General features: G+C 51.6%; 6 protein-coding genes across 6 annotated transcripts; 4 read left to right on the top strand and 2 right to left on the bottom strand.

Moving 5' to 3' along the window:
• The first annotated feature begins 2830 nt into the window (after window positions 1-2830).
• LOC308237504 (histone H4) lies at window positions 2831-3499 on the top strand. Its single transcript, XM_080648237.1, has one exon. The coding sequence runs from the start codon at window positions 2855-2857 to the stop codon at window positions 3164-3166; it is 312 nt and encodes a 103-aa protein (XP_080504363.1). The 5' UTR covers window positions 2831-2854; the 3' UTR covers window positions 3167-3499.
• Window positions 3500-8975: 5476 nt separating this feature from the next.
• On the bottom strand, window positions 8976-9356 carry LOC308237502 (histone H2B type 1-C/E/F/G/I; the record flags this gene model as incomplete). The annotated part of the gene is made up of 1 exon (XM_080648235.1): window positions 8976-9356. One exon carries the CDS (start codon window positions 9354-9356, stop codon window positions 8976-8978), a length of 381 nt encoding a protein of 126 aa, XP_080504361.1.
• Window positions 9357-9681: 325 nt separating this feature from the next.
• On the top strand, window positions 9682-10074 carry LOC308237489 (histone H2A type 1; the record flags this gene model as incomplete). Its single annotated transcript, XM_080648222.1, has 1 exon — window positions 9682-10074. The coding sequence occupies one exon, from the start codon at window positions 9682-9684 to the stop codon at window positions 10072-10074; it is 393 nt and encodes a 130-aa protein (XP_080504348.1).
• An 825-nt stretch (window positions 10075-10899) lies between these two features.
• On the top strand, window positions 10900-11310 carry LOC308237485 (histone H3.1; the record flags this gene model as incomplete). The annotated part of the gene is made up of 1 exon (XM_080648218.1): window positions 10900-11310. One exon carries the CDS (start codon window positions 10900-10902, stop codon window positions 11308-11310), a length of 411 nt encoding a protein of 136 aa, XP_080504344.1.
• Window positions 11311-15375: 4065 nt separating this feature from the next.
• Window positions 15376-15756, bottom strand: LOC308237500 (histone H2B type 1-C/E/F/G/I; the record flags this gene model as incomplete). The annotated part of the gene is made up of 1 exon (XM_080648233.1): window positions 15376-15756. One exon carries the CDS (start codon window positions 15754-15756, stop codon window positions 15376-15378), a length of 381 nt encoding a protein of 126 aa, XP_080504359.1.
• A 1028-nt stretch (window positions 15757-16784) lies between these two features.
• Window positions 16785-17195, top strand: LOC308237486 (histone H3.1; the record flags this gene model as incomplete). Its single annotated transcript, XM_080648219.1, has 1 exon — window positions 16785-17195. One exon carries the CDS (start codon window positions 16785-16787, stop codon window positions 17193-17195), a length of 411 nt encoding a protein of 136 aa, XP_080504345.1.
• Between the last annotated feature and the right edge of the window lie 2806 nt (window positions 17196-20001).

The following is a 20001-nucleotide window of genomic DNA, read 5'->3' as shown; positions in this document are numbered from 1 at the left end:
TTGGGGCCACGGAGTCGGGATTGGGGAAAGGTTGAAACCGGCAATCATTTAAGTCTTGTGGCATATGGGGACTCTATGGAAAGAAAAGTCCTTTAGTCTACCACTGCTGAGCAGAAAACTGGAGTTTTTGGCACCTAAGCGATGCCAAAGTATTGCATATTGTCTGCATCAAGGGATATTTTCTAATAAGCGAACTTATTATTTCTTCCTTATCAACTCACCCACATTCACTATGTTCAGTCTCTAGGTCAGCTGTCTGGAGAGTTGTCATGGTAACCGCACCCGTAAGGGGGGCTTACTATCAGGAAGCATCTGCACGAGTGTCCTCGCCATCCTGCGTGGGTACCTGCCCTTTCCCCTTCCCATGCTCTTCTGGTGCTTTCTCTGATTTTTTTTTCATTAAAAAATTTTTCCTTATTGTTGTTAGTATTACATTTATCTCCTATTGTCCGCCCCCCGCTTTCTCCCCCTCCTCCAGACCCCCCTCCCCCCCAGTCTTCACTACCCTATTGCCCGTGACTGTTATAATGTGAGATTAGAGCACTTTCACACGATGTCTCTATCCATTTGAAGAAAAGAATGCTTTTCTCAGCGTTTCTCAGGGGTTTAAAGAGGTCCAGGGCCGTTACTATTTTTTTGAGGCGTCGGTATATTAATACATTAAAATAACCCACTATGGTAGGAGTACAAAATTTTTGACTGTTAACAATATTTACACTTAATACACACATCTACACAAAAAAGTGTTTCAATACCTCATTCGATGGACAAGGTATTTACAGACTTTATAATGTTCCGTGGGGTGTTTGGCCCAATAATGCGATATTGATGAAAAATTGTGTTTAGAAGGGCTCCTTTCGAGCTTCTTAGCGCGTGTCGGTAACCTCAAGCACCTCGTTTGAAGGTAACGTCAGCACTGCACGCAGAAGGCATTTCCTGACTTTTCTTAAATAGCACGCCCTGGGAGTATTGGCCCTACTGGCTCCTCGTTCGTTTTGGCTTTTCTTGTTTTCTTTCCTTGTTATGAACATAAGCTGCAGAATTTTAAAAGGGAAAAAAAAAAAAAAATAAAAAAAGTGTACTTAGCAGAGGATGGTTTCGATCCATCGACCTCTGGGTTATGGGCCCAGCACGCTTCCGCTGCGCCACTCTGCTGTCTGCTTCGCGGCTTCTCTAACTACCTACTTAACTCTGTTCAAAAGCGAGTGACGTCCATTTCTAAAAATAGCTCGTGGGAGAGCACCTATTTATTTATTCCAATGCTTTCACTTCCACAAGTTGCCAATTCTGTTTGGAATAATGTCCCTACCAGAATCAAAGAGAAGACAAAACTGGGAACAGAGAAGTAAACATTAACACACATGAGTGACTGGGAGTAGAGGTGCGGGTGGCTACATAGTGAAATGAGAATTACAGGTTTTAATACACAAGGAGGAAAAAATAACCTCGCCGCGAAGGGACCCGGGCTTCCGTGGCCCCACCTTCGGGAAGAACACCCTTTTGGTCGCATCTCCCTGGTTTGGGTGTGTGTGGAGGGGGCGGGGGTGGGGGGGGACGGACAGGGGGGAAGTGACAGTTTTTAGACTCCAGCCCGGGCTGAGGTGGGGTGAGGGTGGGGGTTGGTTGGAAAGGCTTTGCCCCGAGAACAGTGAAAACCTCAACGGTGAGCCGAGGTTTTTCCTCCCGGGGTGGTGTTTCGCGATGCCGAAGACGGAGCACCGTGGGCCAGAAGATGTTATTACAAACCGTGGACATGTTATTACAAGCCGATTCAGAGCGCGGCCCGATAATGGGCCGCCCGTGAAGCTGGTCGGTCCACCTGCGCTGCCAGCTGCTCTCTGTCTACCTGGGTCCCCACCGGGCTCATTCCTCACGCTTCCTGCCCAGCAGCGGACCCCAACTTCCCCTGCTCCTGTATGTCAGGTCCGCCTGTGGCTGCAGGCCCTGCCTCGTTCCCTGTGCCCCCCACTCTGAGTCCAAAAACGTTCCACTATTTCTGCCCGCGTGGTTTCGGTGATGCGCCTGCTCACACCTCCCTGCCTGCCCCGCCCGTTCCACCCGCTGTTTCCCGCCGGACCCTCCCTGTCGGCCTGCGTGTCCAGCGAACTCCTCTCACTAGGAGGGCCCTAGGCGCCAACTCACTGCGCAGGCGCGACTATCTCAAACCAGGGTGACCCGCGTGCAGGGAAAAGGGGTCTCTGTAATAAATTCCTGAACGAAAGTCACCTCCCTGGGTGATCGGACCACAGACCCCACCGGAGTAGGCCTGGGTGGGAGCCAAGCCCCAGGCTTACAGTTCAGTGAAAGGTTGTCTTGCCTTAAGCGAGCCCTGCCCATTGTCCCTGTGCATCTAGGTTAACACACCCGAACCCCCTCTAGGTGCCCAGCCCCTCAGAGCGCGGCCGCCCTCCAGGGTGCAGTTCTCCTCCCGCATCTTGGTTCCCCCCCCGCCCCACGTTGGTGTAATCCGCCCCCATTGCAAGTCCGAGAAAGAAGCTACAAAACTGTCCTGTTGAGCATTTGAGATCTTGCTCCTCGCATGTCGTCAGTTTGGCTCTAATAAATTTATAAAATTCTCTACCGTTTTTCCGTGTTTCTACACGGAAAAATGGTCAGTTTCTTTAGTTTTCAGCACTTAAGTCCAGAAATCCTCATCCGGGGACCCACGACGAACCGCGGGAGGCGGGACTCCATTCACGATGACGTCACCAGGCGCGAGGTCGCGAGGCGTGGGGCCTATATCCGGCGGAAGTTCCTCCGCGCCTTCTGTTTTCAATTAGGTCCGCACTCCGCGTATATAAGTGGGCTGCCTTTGTGGCTCAGCCTGTTCAGGATCTGTCTGAGCGCTGTCACCATGTCTGGTCGTGGCAAAGGCGGGAAGGGCCTGGGGAAGGGCGGCGCCAAGCGCCACCGCAAGGTGCTGCGCGACAACATCCAGGGCATCACCAAGCCCGCCATCCGGCGCCTGGCGCGGCGCGGCGGCGTCAAGCGCATCTCCGGGCTCATCTACGAGGAGACGCGCGGGGTGCTCAAGGTGTTCCTGGAGAACGTGATCCGCGACGCCGTCACCTACACGGAGCACGCCAAGCGCAAGACGGTCACGGCCATGGACGTGGTGTACGCGCTCAAGCGCCAGGGCCGCACCCTCTACGGCTTCGGCGGCTGAGCCTCCCACCAACTGGCATTTACAGCAAAACCAAAGGCCCTTTTCAGGGCCGCCCACTCCCTCTCGGAAGAGCTGTGCGCACCTATAGGTGCTGTGTTGTGTGTGACCCGGTGAGTCCAAGGCCGGCCTCCGCACTCACCCCTAGTGGAGGGTATTCCCCTGGGACCCTCCTTTCCCTGGCGGGTACCTTGTGCTCCTTTGTTCCCTTCAAAACTCATGGATCGTCGAGGGTCATGCACGGGCGGCGCCCGGAAGCCCCGTTGAGCTGGTTTTAAGTGCGAGGACGTGAGCTGCAACCCCTCCCCATAAGAACTTCGATCCATTAAAAAATTCCTATTGAAATTGCTTGCGTGTTGGACCTGGGCCGTCAGGTAGGTCTGCGCACTTAGGGCTCCCCCCTCCCCCCTTCCTCCCGGGCATCGAGCTGTCACCCCCTCCAGCACCGTGGGCTTCGGTTCCAATGGATCTAACGCGGGCCGTTCTCAGCCCCGCACCCTCCCTGAGCCCGAGGCCCAGCAGCTTGGGAGTCACATTCACTCGCTCAGAGGTCGGCGCTCTGACTCGGGGCCTAACAGCCTGGAGGCCTCGCTGTGCTCCCTCCCGCGGTTTCAGGTTCTGCCTTCCCCTCCCCCTTTCCTCCTCCCAGCCTCCCTCCCCCCTCCTCCTCCCGCTCCCTCCCCCCTCCTCCTCCCGCTGCCCCTCCTCCCTCCTCCTCCCGCTCCCCCTCCCCCTCCTCCCGCTCCCCTCCCCCCTCCTCCCGCTCCCCCTCCCCCCTCCTCCCGCTCCCTCCCCCATCTTCCTCCCGCTCCCCTCCCCCCTCCTCCTCCCGCTCCCTCCCCCGTCCCAGTCTCCCTCGTTCCAGCTCCCGCCGGTGACGGGCTGCGCGCTCGGACTCCTCCGGTTTCGGGGCGAAGTCGCCCATTTTCAGCAACTTCTCTTTCCTCCGCTGAAGGCCTGTTTCAGCCCCCCCCCCTCCGCCCTACATTTCCTTAAAAGCGAGCATCGTCTTTAGCCGTTACATGCGCATTAAAGCGGCCATCAGCCGACTTTGGTTTCACGTTCATCCACTGAGCCGCTCCGGGTTTGACTGTCAGGCGCTGAGAGTTCATTGGCGACACCAGAGGCCCAGCGCCCGCCGCTGCTCCCCGCGCTCGCTGCCCCGCCCGCCCGCCGCCCTCCTTGCTGCCATCGGAGCCTGTGGGCCGCGGGGGAGGGACCGAGAGGTGCTCAACGCACCTCATGGTGACCCGTCGTTTGGTCGTCCTGGTCGTCACGGACACTGGCTTTTTATATATTTTACATGTATTATATAGAGATGTATTTCAGAATTTCAGAATAATATCTTTTAGATGAATTCAGGTGCTCCATCTATCATAAATCCCCCTCTCCCCCCATCACTTTGAGGTCAGGAAAATCAATATTATTTTAAATCTCACCTATTTTAAAGATATGGACTCCAGTACTTAATTAGGAAGACCATCAGATGTTATTGGAGCTAAGGCACCGGTTTGAGGAGATAAACTTATATGAGAATGTTAATTTAACAAAAAGATTGAGCATATAGCATGAACCAGACAGGGAATTATATATGCTCCGGGAATTACAGCAGTGAGAAATATTTCTGTAGGCACAGAGCTAATATTTTATTGGGGGGAACCAACAAAACAAGAAGTGTGTCAGATGTGCTCGGTGCTAGGAAGACACTGAAACACGGATAGGTGATCTTTTTATTTTATTTATTTATTCACTTCTGGATAGGTGACATTTTAAAATGGTATGGCCATGGAAGGCTTTGCCGATAAGGTGATGAGTGGGGAAGAAAACTGAGAAAGTAGAAGGGAGACCAGGAAGGAGGGGTGGGAGGTGGGAAGGAGTTGCTGTGGCTACACCCAGGGAGCAAAGGGGAGAAGGTCCGGAGGTGAGCAGTTCCCTTCGGGTCCTGCAGACCAACGTCTAACTGAACACGATGGGCTCGCAGTTGGGAGTAACAGAACCAAAGAAACACAAGTCTTGTTGAAAGAAAACCGCTTCATTATTTATTTATTTAAATATATTTTATTGTTTTTTTTTACAGAGAGGAAGGGAGAGGGAGAGTTAGAAACATGGATGAGAGAGAAACATCGATCAGCTGCCTCCTGCACACTTCCCACTGGGGATGTGCCCGCAACCAAGGTCCATGTCCTTGACCGGAATTGAACCCGGGACCCTTCAGTCCGCAGGCCGACGCTCTATCCACTGAGCCACACCGGTCAGGGCCCATTTTATTTTTCACTTGTGACAAGTGCGGGGGTGGGGAGGGCAGGGCGATCCTTTCCAAAGCTGTGCCTCCCCCACGGGAGGCTTGGCGGTGGCTTGTGTACACTATTTTGTCAATTACACGTTGCTTTCTAAGCCGGGTGAACTAATGCCGATTTCTTCCTTGTGGTGGGCCGACCTCATCCACACCATGCCAGAATGACATGCAGCAAGAACTGCCCAGGCCTGAGACCCTTGTTCTGTCGGACAGTTGCTCCCTGAGAAATTTGCAGAACACGCAGAAGAACTGTTTACCTTGTTGGCAGAGGTGGGGAAATGCCCTCTGTAGGGAGGAGGCAATAGAACTGGAACGTCCCCTCAAGGAAGGAGCGGAGGCTAGAGCCGTGGGAAGGTCGCTCTGGGGGTCCAGCCATGGATGCCATGTCCTCCCCCCATGCACCCGCGCACCTCCCATGTTTTGCGTGCGACTCCAGGGGGTTCCCAGGCCTCCTGGAAGCCACGTGCGGAATTCCGCTTCAGAGCCCCGTGTCCGAAGCTGGCTTTCCTCCTCCGTGGCTTCCCCAGCTTCTGATTTGAGGAGATGGACCCCGAGAACACAGATCTGTGCCCAGTTCTGTTATGGAAAGATTGACAAGCTGGCGGCCACAACAATCTCATCCAGGAGGCACCTGTTCTTTACAGCAGCACCCAGGCCCGGTTCCCTGTACTCTGGTCCCGGGTGCCCCGAGCCACCCGCTCTCTGCGACCCCCCCCCCCCCCCAGCCCACATGACCTGTAACCTGTAAGGAGTGTCCCATGCCTGTAATTCCCACTTCCCCGCGTCAGCTTTGCCCTTCCACCCAATATAAACAGCTGGCTCGTGGTGGGGGCAGAGCAGAGTTTTGTGGGTGATCTGCTGCTCTCCCAGACTGCCGGCAGGATTGGAATAAGCGCCCAGAGAGCATTCAACCCTCTTTCTGCTGAATTGGCTGAAGGGGTGACAGGCGGCCCGGACCCCTTGGTTGTGCGGTGACAGAAGGGGGGTGCGCTGTTCACACTGCCACACGAGGAACCCTAATTGATGTCAAATGTTAGGAGGCTTTTTGGCCTCCTGCCCTGTTCTAGGCCTCGGGACTCTGAGACCCAGTGGGACCACAGGCTGTAGCCACAGCTTATATCTGGGAGGACTCTGTCCTAAGACACCGTCCCAAGAGCTTTACCGGAGATCTTTTATTGATCACCCCAGCAATGCCATGTGGTAGTTACTCATTTTATTCCCATTTTAGACCTAAGGTGATGCTCACAGAGGGTTTAAGTAATTTGCCGAGAAACTCGGCATTCAAACAGGCAGATGGGGCTGTGTCCCGCCTGGGGCATTTCCCCTTAGCCCATGCTTTTTCTGTTGAATACTTCTGCTTTATTTACTACTAGTGGCCCAGTGCACAAAATTCGTGCACATTAGAAGGGAATTAATTAGAGGAAATATATATATTTTTAAATATATTTCTTTATTGATTTCAGAGAGGAAGGGAGAAGGAGAGAGAGATAGAAACATCAATGATGAGAATCATTAATTAGTTGCCTCCTGCACATCCCCTACTGGGGATCGAGCCCGCAACCCAGGCACATGTGCCCTTGGCTGGAATCGAACCTGGGACCCTTCTGTCCGCAGGCCGACGCTCTATCCACTGAGCCAAGCCAGCTAGGGCTAGAGGAAATATTTTAATATTGCTATTTCCCCTTTCTCTATAAAGAAGTGTCAGAGATGAAAGAAAATTAGAAAAACGTATATGAAAATCTTCCTCCTGTCAGAGTCTGGGGCGTGCTGTGGGACCCAGAGTCAGGTTCCAGCCCACCTGGGTGCACCTCAAAATCGCGTGAGACCCAGACCCTGCCGGCACCACCCCTGTCAAGCCCTGCCAGGCAGGGGGCACAGCCTCAGGTCCCCTGGCCTGGCGCCGGGGTGGGGTGGGGCCTGAGGTCCCCCATCAAGCCCCACCAGGTGGGGGGTGCAGTCTCCAGTCCTTTGCCCCGGCCCAGTGCCACTCAGCCTCAAGTCCCTGCTGATTGCTCATTTTGGCTTATTACGGGAACCCCGCCTCTGCTGTGGGTGCAGCCATCTTGTGATGGCTGATGGAATGAGGGTCAATTTGCATATTACTTTATTATATAGGATTTTTTAAAAAATTAAAAGGTATTCTGGCTTTCTTTTTTATTTATTTATTTTTAAGACTAAAGTAAGAAAGGGATGAGGTCACTCCCAACAGGCAAATGTTCTGTGAGCACACAGTGTTTATCCTGGAAAGAGGCACACAGTCAACATGTTGCCTGGCAACAAGCATGTTTCCAAGCCTTGAGGTGAACAAGTTCTCTTTTTACCGTGAATAAAGCAAGGACTCAGCTTTTTGTTTCTTTTTATGAGCACACTGTTTTAAAAAATGTATTTTAAACGTGCTTTGGAGGGGAAGAAATAAATGCCTTCATAATATGAGGGCCCCAGGGAGCTTTCTTCACAAAGTCCATTACAAACCCGAGTCATTACTGCATGTTCCTAGGAATCTGCGATGGAGGCATTTGCAGGAAAAAGATGTGAAGCTCCAAATTGCTCATAAGTAGAAAGTGAGCTCTTTAAGCTCAGATTCACTCTGCTGTCGGCCACGATTCCCCCTTCACACCGCAGTTCTGAGGTTCGACTGGCTGCCAGGGCATCCTACGTTCCCACCTTGATGTCCACTTTACAGAAACTTTAGCTGGCAAGGATTTGGCTGGGCCTCAAAGAACACGTGTGTCTCCTGGCCTCGTCTCCTTCCTCTTACTCTAACCATCTACTTCCCTTCGACCGTTTCCCCATTTCCTATGATAACCAGCCTCTTCCATGAAAAAAAGTCTGACAAACACTGTGGACACAGACCTGACAGCTCCACTGATGAGCAAGGGGCTAGGACGCAACCTGGAGTCTCGGTCCCTCGCCTGTAAATGGGAGATCCCGTCTGTGGCGAGTGTAGGATAAGATCAGTGACAGGCTGGAGCACACAATTGTTAAATCCTGTAAAAACCTTAGAATAAAGTCCTAGGAGATGAAAACCTCACGGAAAAAAAGCTCTGGACAAGGGTTAGACTAGAGGAACGCTGGGAGCCCTCGGGGCTTGAGTGTAAGGGATCCGGAGAGGCAATCCAGTCGCCGCCCTGCAGAGAAATTCCAGGTAGTTGGAAAAATTACATAACAAATTTCTTCCCGTCCTCAGCAACTCCTGCAGTTCTCTGTACCCTGGGATACTGAGTTTAAAACTACGGGATGCTCAGACGATCCTGGACCTTGCCAAGACGAGCCATTTAGCTGCTAGGAACAACCCAGGGGTATTTTCCGTGAAAAATAAGACCTAAGCCACCTTTCCTTTGGTGTCCATCACAATAGTCAATATCCCAGTTGCAAAGATCACTTTTACCAACAGGACGGGGGAGAAGCCAGGTTTCTTGACTTAAACATCTGCACCAGCTTTGGAATTACAGATCTTTTGAGACATTGTGGGTGGCTCTGAAAAGAGCCTTTGGGTTTGACGGCGGCCGCAGCTCCTCACTTGGAGCTGGTGTACTTAGTGACGGCCTTGGTGCCCTCGGACACGGCGTGCTTGGCCAGCTCCCCGGGCAGCAGCAGGCGCACGGCCGTCTGGATCTCGCGGGACGTGATGGTGGAGCGCTTGTTGTAGTGCGCCAGGCGCGACGCCTCGCCCGCGATGCGCTCGAAGATGTCGTTGACGAAGGAGTTCATGATGCCCATGGCCTTGGACGAGATGCCGGTGTCGGGGTGCACCTGCTTGAGCACCTTGTACACGTACACCGAGTAGCTCTCCTTGCGGCTGCGCTTGCGCTTCTTGCCGTCCTTCTTCTGCGCCTTGGTCACCGCCTTCTTGGAGCCCTTCTTCGGGGCGGGCGCAGACTTGGCGGGCTCGGGCATGGTCGGGAGAAGTCCTAAAGCACTCAGGAATAGAGAACCAGTAAGACCAGGACGCAACGGGTCCCTTTTATATAGAGCCTCGCATGCAAATAAAGTGATAAATTACAGCTCTGTGTCTGATTGGTGGTTATTCACAATAAAGTAAAAAAAAAAAAAAAAAAGAGCTTTATCCAATCAGAACGAAAGAATGCCAAATTTGCATTTTGACTGGTTAAAACCAAGCCGCAGTCTTAATCTATGACACACATGTTTCGCGCCCAAAAACGTTTATAAAAAGGGCCGCCCCTATTCTCCCATTGCTTTCTGGGAAGTTTGTAGGTGCATCATGTCCGGACGTGGAAAGCAGGGCGGCAAGGCGCGCGCCAAGGCCAAGACGCGGTCCTCGCGGGCCGGGCTGCAGTTCCCCGTGGGCCGCGTGCACCGCCTGCTCCGCAAGGGCAACTACGCCGAGCGGGTCGGGGCGGGCGCGCCCGTGTACCTGGCGGCCGTGCTGGAGTACCTGACGGCCGAGATCCTGGAGCTGGCGGGCAACGCGGCCCGCGACAACAAGAAGACGCGCATCATCCCGCGCCACCTGCAGCTGGCCATCCGCAACGACGAGGAGCTCAACAAGCTGCTGGGCAAGGTGACGATCGCGCAGGGCGGCGTGCTGCCCAACATCCAGGCCGTGCTGCTGCCCAAGAAGACCGAGAGCCACCACAAGGCCAAGGGCAAGTAAACCCAGTGCTCACAACCTACTGCCTTCTGTTTGACCCAAAGGCTCTTTTCAGAGCCACACATCTTCTCAAAAAAGGAGCAAGCTTTGGTGCCCTCTTTCCCAACCCAGCGGGATAACCACCTTTCTCCGTAGTCGCTGCCGCTCATGCATCGGGCGTTCACTGCCCTCGGTACTTGTGGCTCCTGCGCTTGAATGAGGCCCCTGGAAAGGGACTTGTTAAGGCTTTGAATTTGGGGGGACCCAGTGAAGGACACGCTTGCGAATCTCCGTAGACATTAGAGGGACAGTTTGGCTCGGTGTTGAGTAGTTTCTCTAGGGAGGAGGGAAACCAAAGGTAAATGGAAGGTCAAGAACTTCACTTTGCAGGTCAGTAAGTCTCCTGCGGGAAGCGCGTGCGGGTGGTCGCCTGGAGTTTGCCTGTCATCTCCGGTCTGGTCTCAGGAAAAACCAAATACAAGTAAATCTGTTCTCAACGCGTGGTTCTCAGACCCTTGTGCCCCAAGACAGGCCCACTGAGGCAGAATTGGCACATTCCCAGGATCCCCAAGTGCTTCCTTATTTGCAGTTTGAGATACAATAAAGAACTTTAGAAAATTAATTCCTATTATTTTTAATCAGACGGTTACACAGATCTGAGCGTGGTGCAATTCATCAGCTGTCTAGTAATTCACCAATCACCTGTTTAACTTCAGCCAATGGCTTCTTTGCGTGGGACTTTTGAAAAAGAGCACCACCAATCAGCATGGTTTTGAGGGTATATAAGGGTTCCCTCCCCTTCCTGTTTCTCTTTATTCAAGTTAGTAGGCTCCTCTCACTGTCCTCCAAATGGCGCGGACCAAGCAAACGGCGCGCAAGTCCACGGGCGGCAAGGCGCCCCGCAAGCAGCTGGCCACCAAGGCGGCCCGCAAGAGCGCGCCGGCCACGGGCGGCGTGAAGAAGCCGCACCGCTACCGGCCCGGCACCGTGGCCCTGCGCGAGATCCGCCGCTACCAGAAGTCCACGGAGCTGCTGATCCGCAAGCTGCCGTTCCAGCGCCTGGTGCGCGAGATCGCGCAGGACTTCAAGACCGACCTGCGCTTCCAGAGCTCGGCCGTCATGGCGCTGCAGGAGGCGTGCGAGGCCTACCTGGTGGGGCTGTTCGAGGACACCAACCTGTGCGCCATCCACGCCAAGCGCGTCACCATCATGCCCAAGGACATCCAGCTCGCGCGCCGCATCCGCGGGGAGAGGGCGTGAGCTCCGTCCTACCCACTTCACTAAAACCCAAAGGCTCTTTTCAGAGCCGCCTAGAATCTCAATCAGAAGCGCTGTGGGCCAGGCTTGGAATGTTTAGTTCCCGCCAGCACCTCACGCTTTTTGCAAATGTGCGAAGTTGTTATGCAGAACGCGTCTATAGGCTCCGAATCCACACCTTGCGCAGGTGAAATACTAATTAGGTGGTAATGTTAAAGGGACAGTCGGACAATAGGGCCTCCCTTTCCTCCCACAAAGGCCGCGTCCCGAAGCCCCGCGGGCAATGCAGGGATTGTGGGTTGTGGAATCTGTCAGGTGTCACTCGCATTAGCAATGGGGGCTCCTAGCCCGAGGCGACTGCGAAACAATGGCCTCTTCGGCCGCTAAGCACATAGCTTTGCAGTTCACGTGAAACCCAGGTTCCAGGCCTCCCCACAGAACCTGGCTTCCCCGGAACTGACTTTACCCGCAGACTCACAGGCTCTTAAGAGCTACCCATTTTTTTATTTAATCTTTTAAAAGCTATTTCTATATATTAAGTTACATTCTTAACGTGTCTTGAGGTTTTTGAAATGGTTTGATTTGGGACATTGAGGTGATCTGTTTTCATAAGGGACTGGGTACACTTGCTCAGCTTGTCTGCTGGGGGTGACGTGGGACTGCTGGTTTTAGTTTCCTCTGATGTTTCAGATGTTCCCCCCCCCCCCCCAACCCAGGCTCCTTTGGGGCTGCTTTGTACCCCACAAGTGAGTGGGTTGTGTGCAAAAGTTGTCCCAAGATAGGAGCCTTGCTGGCCAGCGGGAAAGAGGATGTAAATGGGAGTTTCAGGTGTCCCAAGGGTGCGTGGCAATGGGCCGAGTTGTTTCCTTGTGTGTTAAGATTGGGAGGGGCAGAAATAGTACGTGAAATTCGGACGATAGGGACACACATTGTGAAAGGCAAGGTTCTTGACCCACAACGTTGGATTGGGGGGTGCATTTCCCGTTGACCCCTAAAACAGCTTTGTTGCCACATTGATCACTGGGTCATTGATCACTGGGAAACATGCTATCGGGACACCTTTGATCTTTGCTTTTTAAAAAAATATTTTTATTTCAGAGAGGAAGGGAGAGGGAGAAAGATAGAAACATCAATGATGAGAGAATCATTGATCCGCTGCCTCCTGCATGCTCCCTATTGGGGATCGAGCCCACGACCAGGGCATGTGCCCCTGACATGAATTGAACCTGGGACCCTTCATTCTGCAGGCGGATGCTCTATCCACTGAGCAAAACCACCTAGGGCTGATCTTTGCTTTTAAAAAAATGTTTTTATTGATTTCAGCAAGGGAGGGACAGGGAGAGATAGAAACAATGATGAGAATCATTGATCTGCTGCCTTCTGCACGCCCCACCCCAGGGACCAAGCCCACAACCCGGGCATGTGCCCCAACCAGGAATTGAACCGTGACCTCCTGGTTGCCAGGCCGAGGCTCTGTCACTGAGCGGCAGTGGGTGGGGTGACCTTTGCTTTTTTAATGTCATTCCCATCTCAATGTGCAGTTAGAAGTGAGGCTGCTTTGGTTTTCCTGTGGAACATTTATCCTTTATTTGTCCTTTTTCACACAGAAAAATGAGGTCGTTGTTTATGCCTGTTGACAGCCTGGATTTCTAATGAGCGTATTGGTGGCAGAACGGCAGGCTCCGTTGACAGTCGGGGAAAGTAGCAGTTTGGGCAAAGCTTGGATCTTGCTAGAAATGTGGTCTCAGACCCACCCAGGCCCCTCAACGAACACGGCCCCCAGTTCTCCTGGGGTGATTCTCATGAATGCGTTTTAGGAACCTATCCTTTAAATTGGTGCTTTTGGTCTCATTGGGAAAGGCAGCCTTCTGTGAACTCTCAGCAGGAGTAAGCATTTGCAGATTGTGTGTTTATTCCCGGCATAGAATTAGCTATTCTCTAACGCAGTGACCGGCAACAACGTGCACCTGAGGTAGTCTGACTTTTTTACAAACCTGAGGTCCCAATGCTGACTGCTCATTAGCACTTGGTATGTCTCCTTAAATGAGCTGAGGAAAAAATAGACAGGATCGAGGCAGATAGCACTGGAGCTTCTGTATCAGATTGTTATACTTGGAAAGTATAACAAAACAGTAGCGTGTTTTAATCACTGCTGCGACTCCAAACTCAGCGTGACCTCATCCCCAGAAGGCATTGAGTCTGACCTTTCATTCTCATGCTGACTGCACCCAGCTGCGTATGCTCTCTAGCACTATTTACCGCAAAATGATAATTTAATTTTAACGAGTTGGTTTGTATTATCTTACTGTCTCTTCCAGGAAAACAAATCTTGCCGGTATTTATAATTCATTTGCGTTGTACTGGAAACGTGTCCTTCTGAAGCCTTAAGAATTCCCCAATATTCCCTCTTGCCTTTAAACATGACCTGTGCCATGTCCCCTGAAATTTATTTTCCTTTCTTGTTTAGTCATTAAACACCCCAACCTTCCTTTGCAGCGAGGTATGGCCATTAGTTTTGGTTAACGGTATCTTATACCATCCCTCAGGGTTTCAAAAAAAAAAAAAAAAAAAAAAAAAGGTGGCGGGGTATTCCCTTGCCCTTTTTTCTTCCTTCCAGACAGAATCTGAACGTGAGGGCTGTAGCTGGTGCCAACATCCTGGTCAGGGCAAATGAAGAATGACGAGAATGACAGGTGGGAAATCACCTTAATGCAATGGTGGCCTCAGAATCCACTGCCAGGCCGGCCATTTCCAAGGCGATGGAGTTCCATGACTTAATTGCATTGAATTAATTTTACACTTGATCTTAGCCAAAAGGCCGAGAAGCGATTGCATTGAATTAATTTTAAACGGACGGCCGGAAACAAGGGGAAAGAGACTGGGCAAGTTAACACATTTCAGATAAATTGTACACGGGCAAGCCACGCGACTTAAATACTTGGTTTCATGTTCCACACCTTTCTCCCTCCCTTTCCCCTTCCCTCTCCCTTCTCCCTGCCTGAGACTGTGTTCTCTGCTGAGACGGGGGCTGGAGAACCAGAGTTGAGGGAAGGGGCCCAGCGATGGATGGGAGGCTGTGCACTTGGCCCTGCATCCCTCCTAGAGCCAACATGTTGGACCAAATAAACTCAATCTGGGCACCACAGCCCATACACTGAAATGGGCTCTCTACACACTCTTTTGGTGAATCCCTCTCCCTTGCCGTCTTCCTCTGTCATCTCTTCATCTCCCAGAACTGCCTCCACGGAACTTGGAAATGTAAGGTGAGGTCACGTCAGCTTTTGGCAACGCTACCCCCTTGTTTGATCACCTTAAATGTCCAAATGAGATAGCCAGCCCGTTGAGGACGCTGCTCTCTTCCTAATATCTCTCACTTATTGAAACTGAATAGGGTCTCAAGGAGTGAACTCGGTTTCCTAGTTTCTCCACTCAGCGCTCCAATGAGCGAAGAATCCCAGGCAGTCAGATCTGCACCAAGCCCACCTCACCCCCAGAACCCCACAGGAGAGCCCACGAGGGTGGGCTCGCAGCCCAACATTTCGGGTATCTGTGTACTTGTTAGCGGAGGCCGTGCTGAAATTCCGCAGCTGAAACAGCATTGATTCTCAGCCCGTTCGAGAGAAGACTGCAAAAGCCGAAGACGTGACCCACCACCCACACGCCTTGTTCTCGGCCTGTTTCAGGTTTCCTTCTCATCTGCTTCCTCTTGTAAAACCTATTTACACTTCAAAGCTTAAGTTGCCTATCACACGGCTAGAGTTTCAGGTACAAGATCTTTAAGGACCTTTTGGTTCCATAACTCCCACCCAATTCCTTTATGCCAAAAACTGACCTTAATCTCACCAAGCTGTGCAGGATCTTATTGCCCAAAGAAGGACTTACAGACGCGAAAAGCACACGACCTTTAAGAGGTTGCTTTATAGATGTTAACATTCAATTTGTCCCGACATTATCTATCTGCGTGGAATTTCCTTAGGGATGAGAACAGTGCCCCGCATTAGAGCTCTTTATGTGAGGATGTGGGTGGCTCTGAAAAGAGCCTTTGGGTTTGACAGCGGCCGCAGCTCCTCACTTGGAGCTGGTGTACTTGGTGACGGCCTTGGTGCCCTCGGACACGGCGTGCTTGGCCAGCTCGCCCGGCAGCAGCAGGCGCACGGCCGTCTGGATCTCGCGGGACGTGATGGTGGAGCGCTTGTTGTAATGCGCCAGGCGCGACGCCTCGCCCGCGATGCGCTCGAAGATGTCGTTGACGAAGGAGTTCATGATGCCCATGGCCTTGGACGAGATGCCGGTGTCGGGGTGCACCTGCTTGAGCACCTTGTACACGTACACCGAGTAGCTCTCCTTGCGGCTGCGCTTGCGCTTCTTGCCGTCCTTCTTCTGCGCCTTGGTCACCGCCTTCTTGGAGCCCTTCTTCGGGGCGGGCGCCGACTTGGCGGGCTCGGGCATGGTGCTGAGTTCTCAGACAGAAAACCAGCAGAATGAGTGCTGCTCTCAAGGCCGGCCTATATTTGTAAGGCTTCTATGCAAATCAGGGCTTACTCCAAGTCAGTCTCTGATTGGCTGGAATCAACCAATAGAAACCTTCAACGCAATCAAGGGGATTTCAAATCTTACTGCCTGCCTGTTAATGAGGAAGCGGCCCTGGGTTTTTTCCCTCCTCCCTTAGGAAAGTTTTCTTATTCATAACAATGCCAACAATTAAATGCCTTATCAATCGTATCTATTTATGAATCTTGTCTCTCCCTGGATCCAGATCTAAACAGACAGAGCGTAATATAAATTCATGACGGTATCGTTTCCAGCCAAATTAGAGACCGGGTTGCTACCGCTAGAAAAGAGCATCTAGATGTTAGCTGCATATTAACGATGTTCCAAATTATGTTGTTGACATTCCCAGTTCGGTCTGGTCAAAGCCGCCAACATTAAAGCTTTTTCGTTTCAAAGAACTGTCTCTCTTTCACAGCGGTGGGATTTTTCTGTTTCTTGGGGGGTATAGGAAAGAAACACCAGTGTTTGTTTGAAGCTTAGAAATGATGAAAGAGGGTGCTTGTGCTGCAAAAATCTAACACTTTTCAAGTCGGAAGCTTTTATAAAGGACCAAACTGTGCAAATTCAAACGCCCAGTGTTTGAGAAGGTGGAGAAACCCTGGAACTTTCACTTTCGTCTCCTCCCAAAGGTAAACCAGACCAAGGGGATTAAGGAAATTGTCAAAGAGATTCAACAAAGCCAGTTAAGGAAAGCGATCAATACCTTAAATACAGGGTGGGTCTAGGGCGCAGAACTAAGTGAAAAGACAACAGAGCAACTTTCCATTTTTTAAATAGATCAGATAGCCAATCACAAGGCCGGTCACCTTACTTAATTCGCGGCGCGGAATTTGAATACTCGGACCAATCAGGAGGAGTTTGAGGTTATAAATAAGAGCGAGACCAACAGCTGCTTCAGTTGCGAACTGTGTTTGCGATCAGTTCTCATGGCTCGTACGAAGCAGACGGCGCGCAAGTCCACGGGCGGGAAGGCGCCCCGCAAGCAGCTGGCCACCAAGGCGGCCCGCAAGAGCGCGCCGGCCACGGGCGGCGTGAAGAAGCCGCACCGCTACCGGCCCGGCACCGTGGCCCTGCGCGAGATCCGCCGCTACCAGAAGTCCACGGAGCTGCTGATCCGCAAGCTGCCGTTCCAGCGCCTGGTGCGCGAGATCGCGCAGGACTTCAAGACCGACCTGCGCTTCCAGAGCTCGGCCGTCATGGCGCTGCAGGAGGCGTGCGAGGCCTACCTGGTGGGGCTGTTCGAGGACACCAACCTGTGCGCCATCCACGCCAAGCGCGTCACCATCATGCCCAAGGACATCCAGCTCGCGCGCCGCATCCGTGGGGAGAGGGCCTGAGCTCTTCGCGAGCGGCAACCTGGAACCCAAAGGCTCTTTTCAGAGCCACCTAGAGTCTCAATGGGAGAGCTGTAAGCCAAAACAGGAATCTGTCCCCAAAAATGGACTGCATCCAGGTGGGATAGGCACTGTGGCTGCCAAACTTGTCATTTACACCTGCCTCCCCCGCCACGCCCTGTCCCTGAGGCTGCTTGCCTGCACCCACTCTTTAGTACGTTGCAGCTACCCCAGCCTAATGCGCGGCCGCTCTTAGTGAAACAGCTGGTTTCGCCCCAAAAGAGGCCTGGAGTGGTCGCGAAGCCCCTAACCAGGCATTCAGCGTTGCAGCCTGCACCCTCCTTGAGAAATACATGGACGCTAGGCCTGTAACCATGGTCTTTGAGTAATTTTTATTTTGCAGGAATTCCTCCAGCAGGGAGGCCGCAGCTTCCCACCTTTCCTCCAGATGTAAGTTCTGTAACTCGGCCTGTGCAGGGTTTTGGGTTTAGTGAGGTTGGGCACGTTAACCGATGGGACTTCCCAGCCTGGCGTGATTGATAAGCAATGAAGTCTGTTCAGTCCATAGCTCCGAACTCGAGTGAAACCAAATCCCCAGCAGGAACCCAGCACCTGGCATCCCCTGCAGTTTATCTAACAAAAGCCGCGCTTTGTTGCTGGAACCGGTCCTCAGCCGCAGCACCCAGGATTCAGGTTCAGGACCATCGAACTGTCCAGGGCCATATGTTTCTACCTTGAAGCAGACTTGCAAGCGCTATAGCCACACAATGATTTTCACGTGAATGTAGAAAGGGTTATTAGGCTACCAGTTATCATAAGCGACACGAATACTCCTTCAAGATTCGTAATTTTAAGGTGGAAGGTTGGAAATACAAACTTAAAAGGGTTGCGGTGGGGTTAGGGGGAAGAAACAACCCCTGTACTTGTTACAAAGTTTAAAAAAAACTTTATTAGTAGTCCTAAAGTGGAAACAGCTGTGTATCTTTCTATGGGAGAATGGTCATTACAGGGTGGAAAACAAACCAAAAAAAAGGGGGCCACAGACTACACCCGACAATCTCAGGGAAGCCGGGAGGCCTGCAGAGGTGGTTAGTATCCACATAGGGCGACCTGACATTAAAACTTCCTAACTAAAAGCGATTGGTGGCAGGTAGTCGGGGCCCCAGCTGGTATCTTCCCTGACAAAGGTTAATTTTTACCTTCACTGAATCTGTCTATTGTCATTTTGCATGGATGACCCACCTTTGGAATGTCAGGGTAATCCCCCCACAGGCAGGGACCACAAATCCCATTATCTTTATTTTTATGGTGTTGTTTAATGTTAACTATCCTATAGCCACAATTTCAAAGAAGCATGTGTCTATTACTTTGTATCCAATCCCAGAGGTTTCCCTGCTTTGCTTCCTCCCACCTCCCTAATCTATCCCAATGAATTTCATGTAACCACCTCACACCTCCCCCTTGGATTCTGGATGAATAAAATCAGTGGTAAAACCACCGTTTTCCCAGAGCGAGTTCCTCAATCTGTTCAAATGTTGCTTCCTGGCAATTCTCAGTTTGGCTCAAAATAAACATAAAAATTCTGTGCAGGTTTGAAAGTTTCTTACGTTGGCAGCACACATCCTCATACATCAATACAACCGGGTCCTACTCAGCAATCACAAGGGAAGCTGTTAGCAAACGGCTGGGTCTCAAGGGCATAATGCTCAGTGGAAGAAAGAGCCCATTTCACTTTTTTCTTTTTTAAATACATTTTTATTGATTTCAGAGAGGAAGGGAAAGAGATAGAAACATCAATGACGAGAGAGAATCACTGATCGGCTGCCTCCTGCCTGCCCCACACTAGGGATCGAACCCACAACCTGGGCATGTGCCCTGACCGGAATCGAACCAGCGACCTCCTGGCTCACAGGTTGATGCTCAACCACTGAGCCACACCAGCCGGGCTGAAGAGACTATTTCAAAGGTTACATATTGTATGATTCCATTTCACGCAGCATTCTCCAAATGGCAAAGCCAGAGATGGATAACAAATTAGTGATTGCTCCAGGGCAGGGGAGAGGTGGGTGAATGGGACTACACAGGGGGCGATCCTGGGTGATGGTGGAAGTGTTTCTACATCATGGTGGTGGTTACCTGACGATACGGGGCGTGAGATTGCAGTGGCCAAATGAGAGCATGTAAATCCCGTGAGGACTGACTCCGGCCTGTAGTCCAGTTAACAGTAATTTGCCAACGTCAATTACTGGTTTTGATATTATAGCGATATAGGATGTTTCCATTAGGTGAAACTGGGCTTAGGAACTGTATTTTAAATTAATGTTGTAAAAAAAGATAAACCTGTACCAATTTTTTTTTTTTTTTGCAGTTGCTGCTTTGTATTGCTTAGGATTCCATGGCTTACTTAACAGATCAATGTGTGGTGTGTTTTTTCATATAAACAACAGAGGGTGTTTTTTTTGTTTGTTTTTCTTCTGGCTGTTCTAGTGGTGACATATCCATTTGGTTTAGATTTATTTAAAAAAATACATTTTATTGATTTTTTACAGAGAGGAAGGGAGAGGGATAGAGAGTTAGAAACATCGATCAGCTGCCTCCTGCACCCCCCCCCCCCCCCACACACACACTGGGGATGTGCGCGCAACCAAGGTACATGCCCTTGACTGGTATCAAACCTGGGACCCTGCAGTCCGCAGGCCGACCCTCTATCCACTGAACCAAACCGGCCAGGGCCATTTGGTTTAGATTTGGTTCATTTATGTTGGTCTATGATTTTGGAGATATTGCTTCTCCGACCTCTAAAGTAAAC

Source organism: Plecotus auritus (assembly GCF_963455305.1).
Source record: "Plecotus auritus genome assembly, chromosome: 12".
Classification (NCBI taxonomy): domain Eukaryota; kingdom Metazoa; phylum Chordata; class Mammalia; order Chiroptera; family Vespertilionidae; genus Plecotus; species Plecotus auritus.
The sequence above is the reverse complement of the archived record's forward strand: the minus strand, read 5'-3'. Positions and strand labels throughout refer to the sequence as shown.

Coding starts and splice junctions, on each gene's coding strand:
- LOC308237504 (XM_080648237.1), top strand. CDS start 2,855: ATGTCTGGTCGTGGCAAAGGCGGGAAGGGCCTGGGGAAGGGCGGCGCC.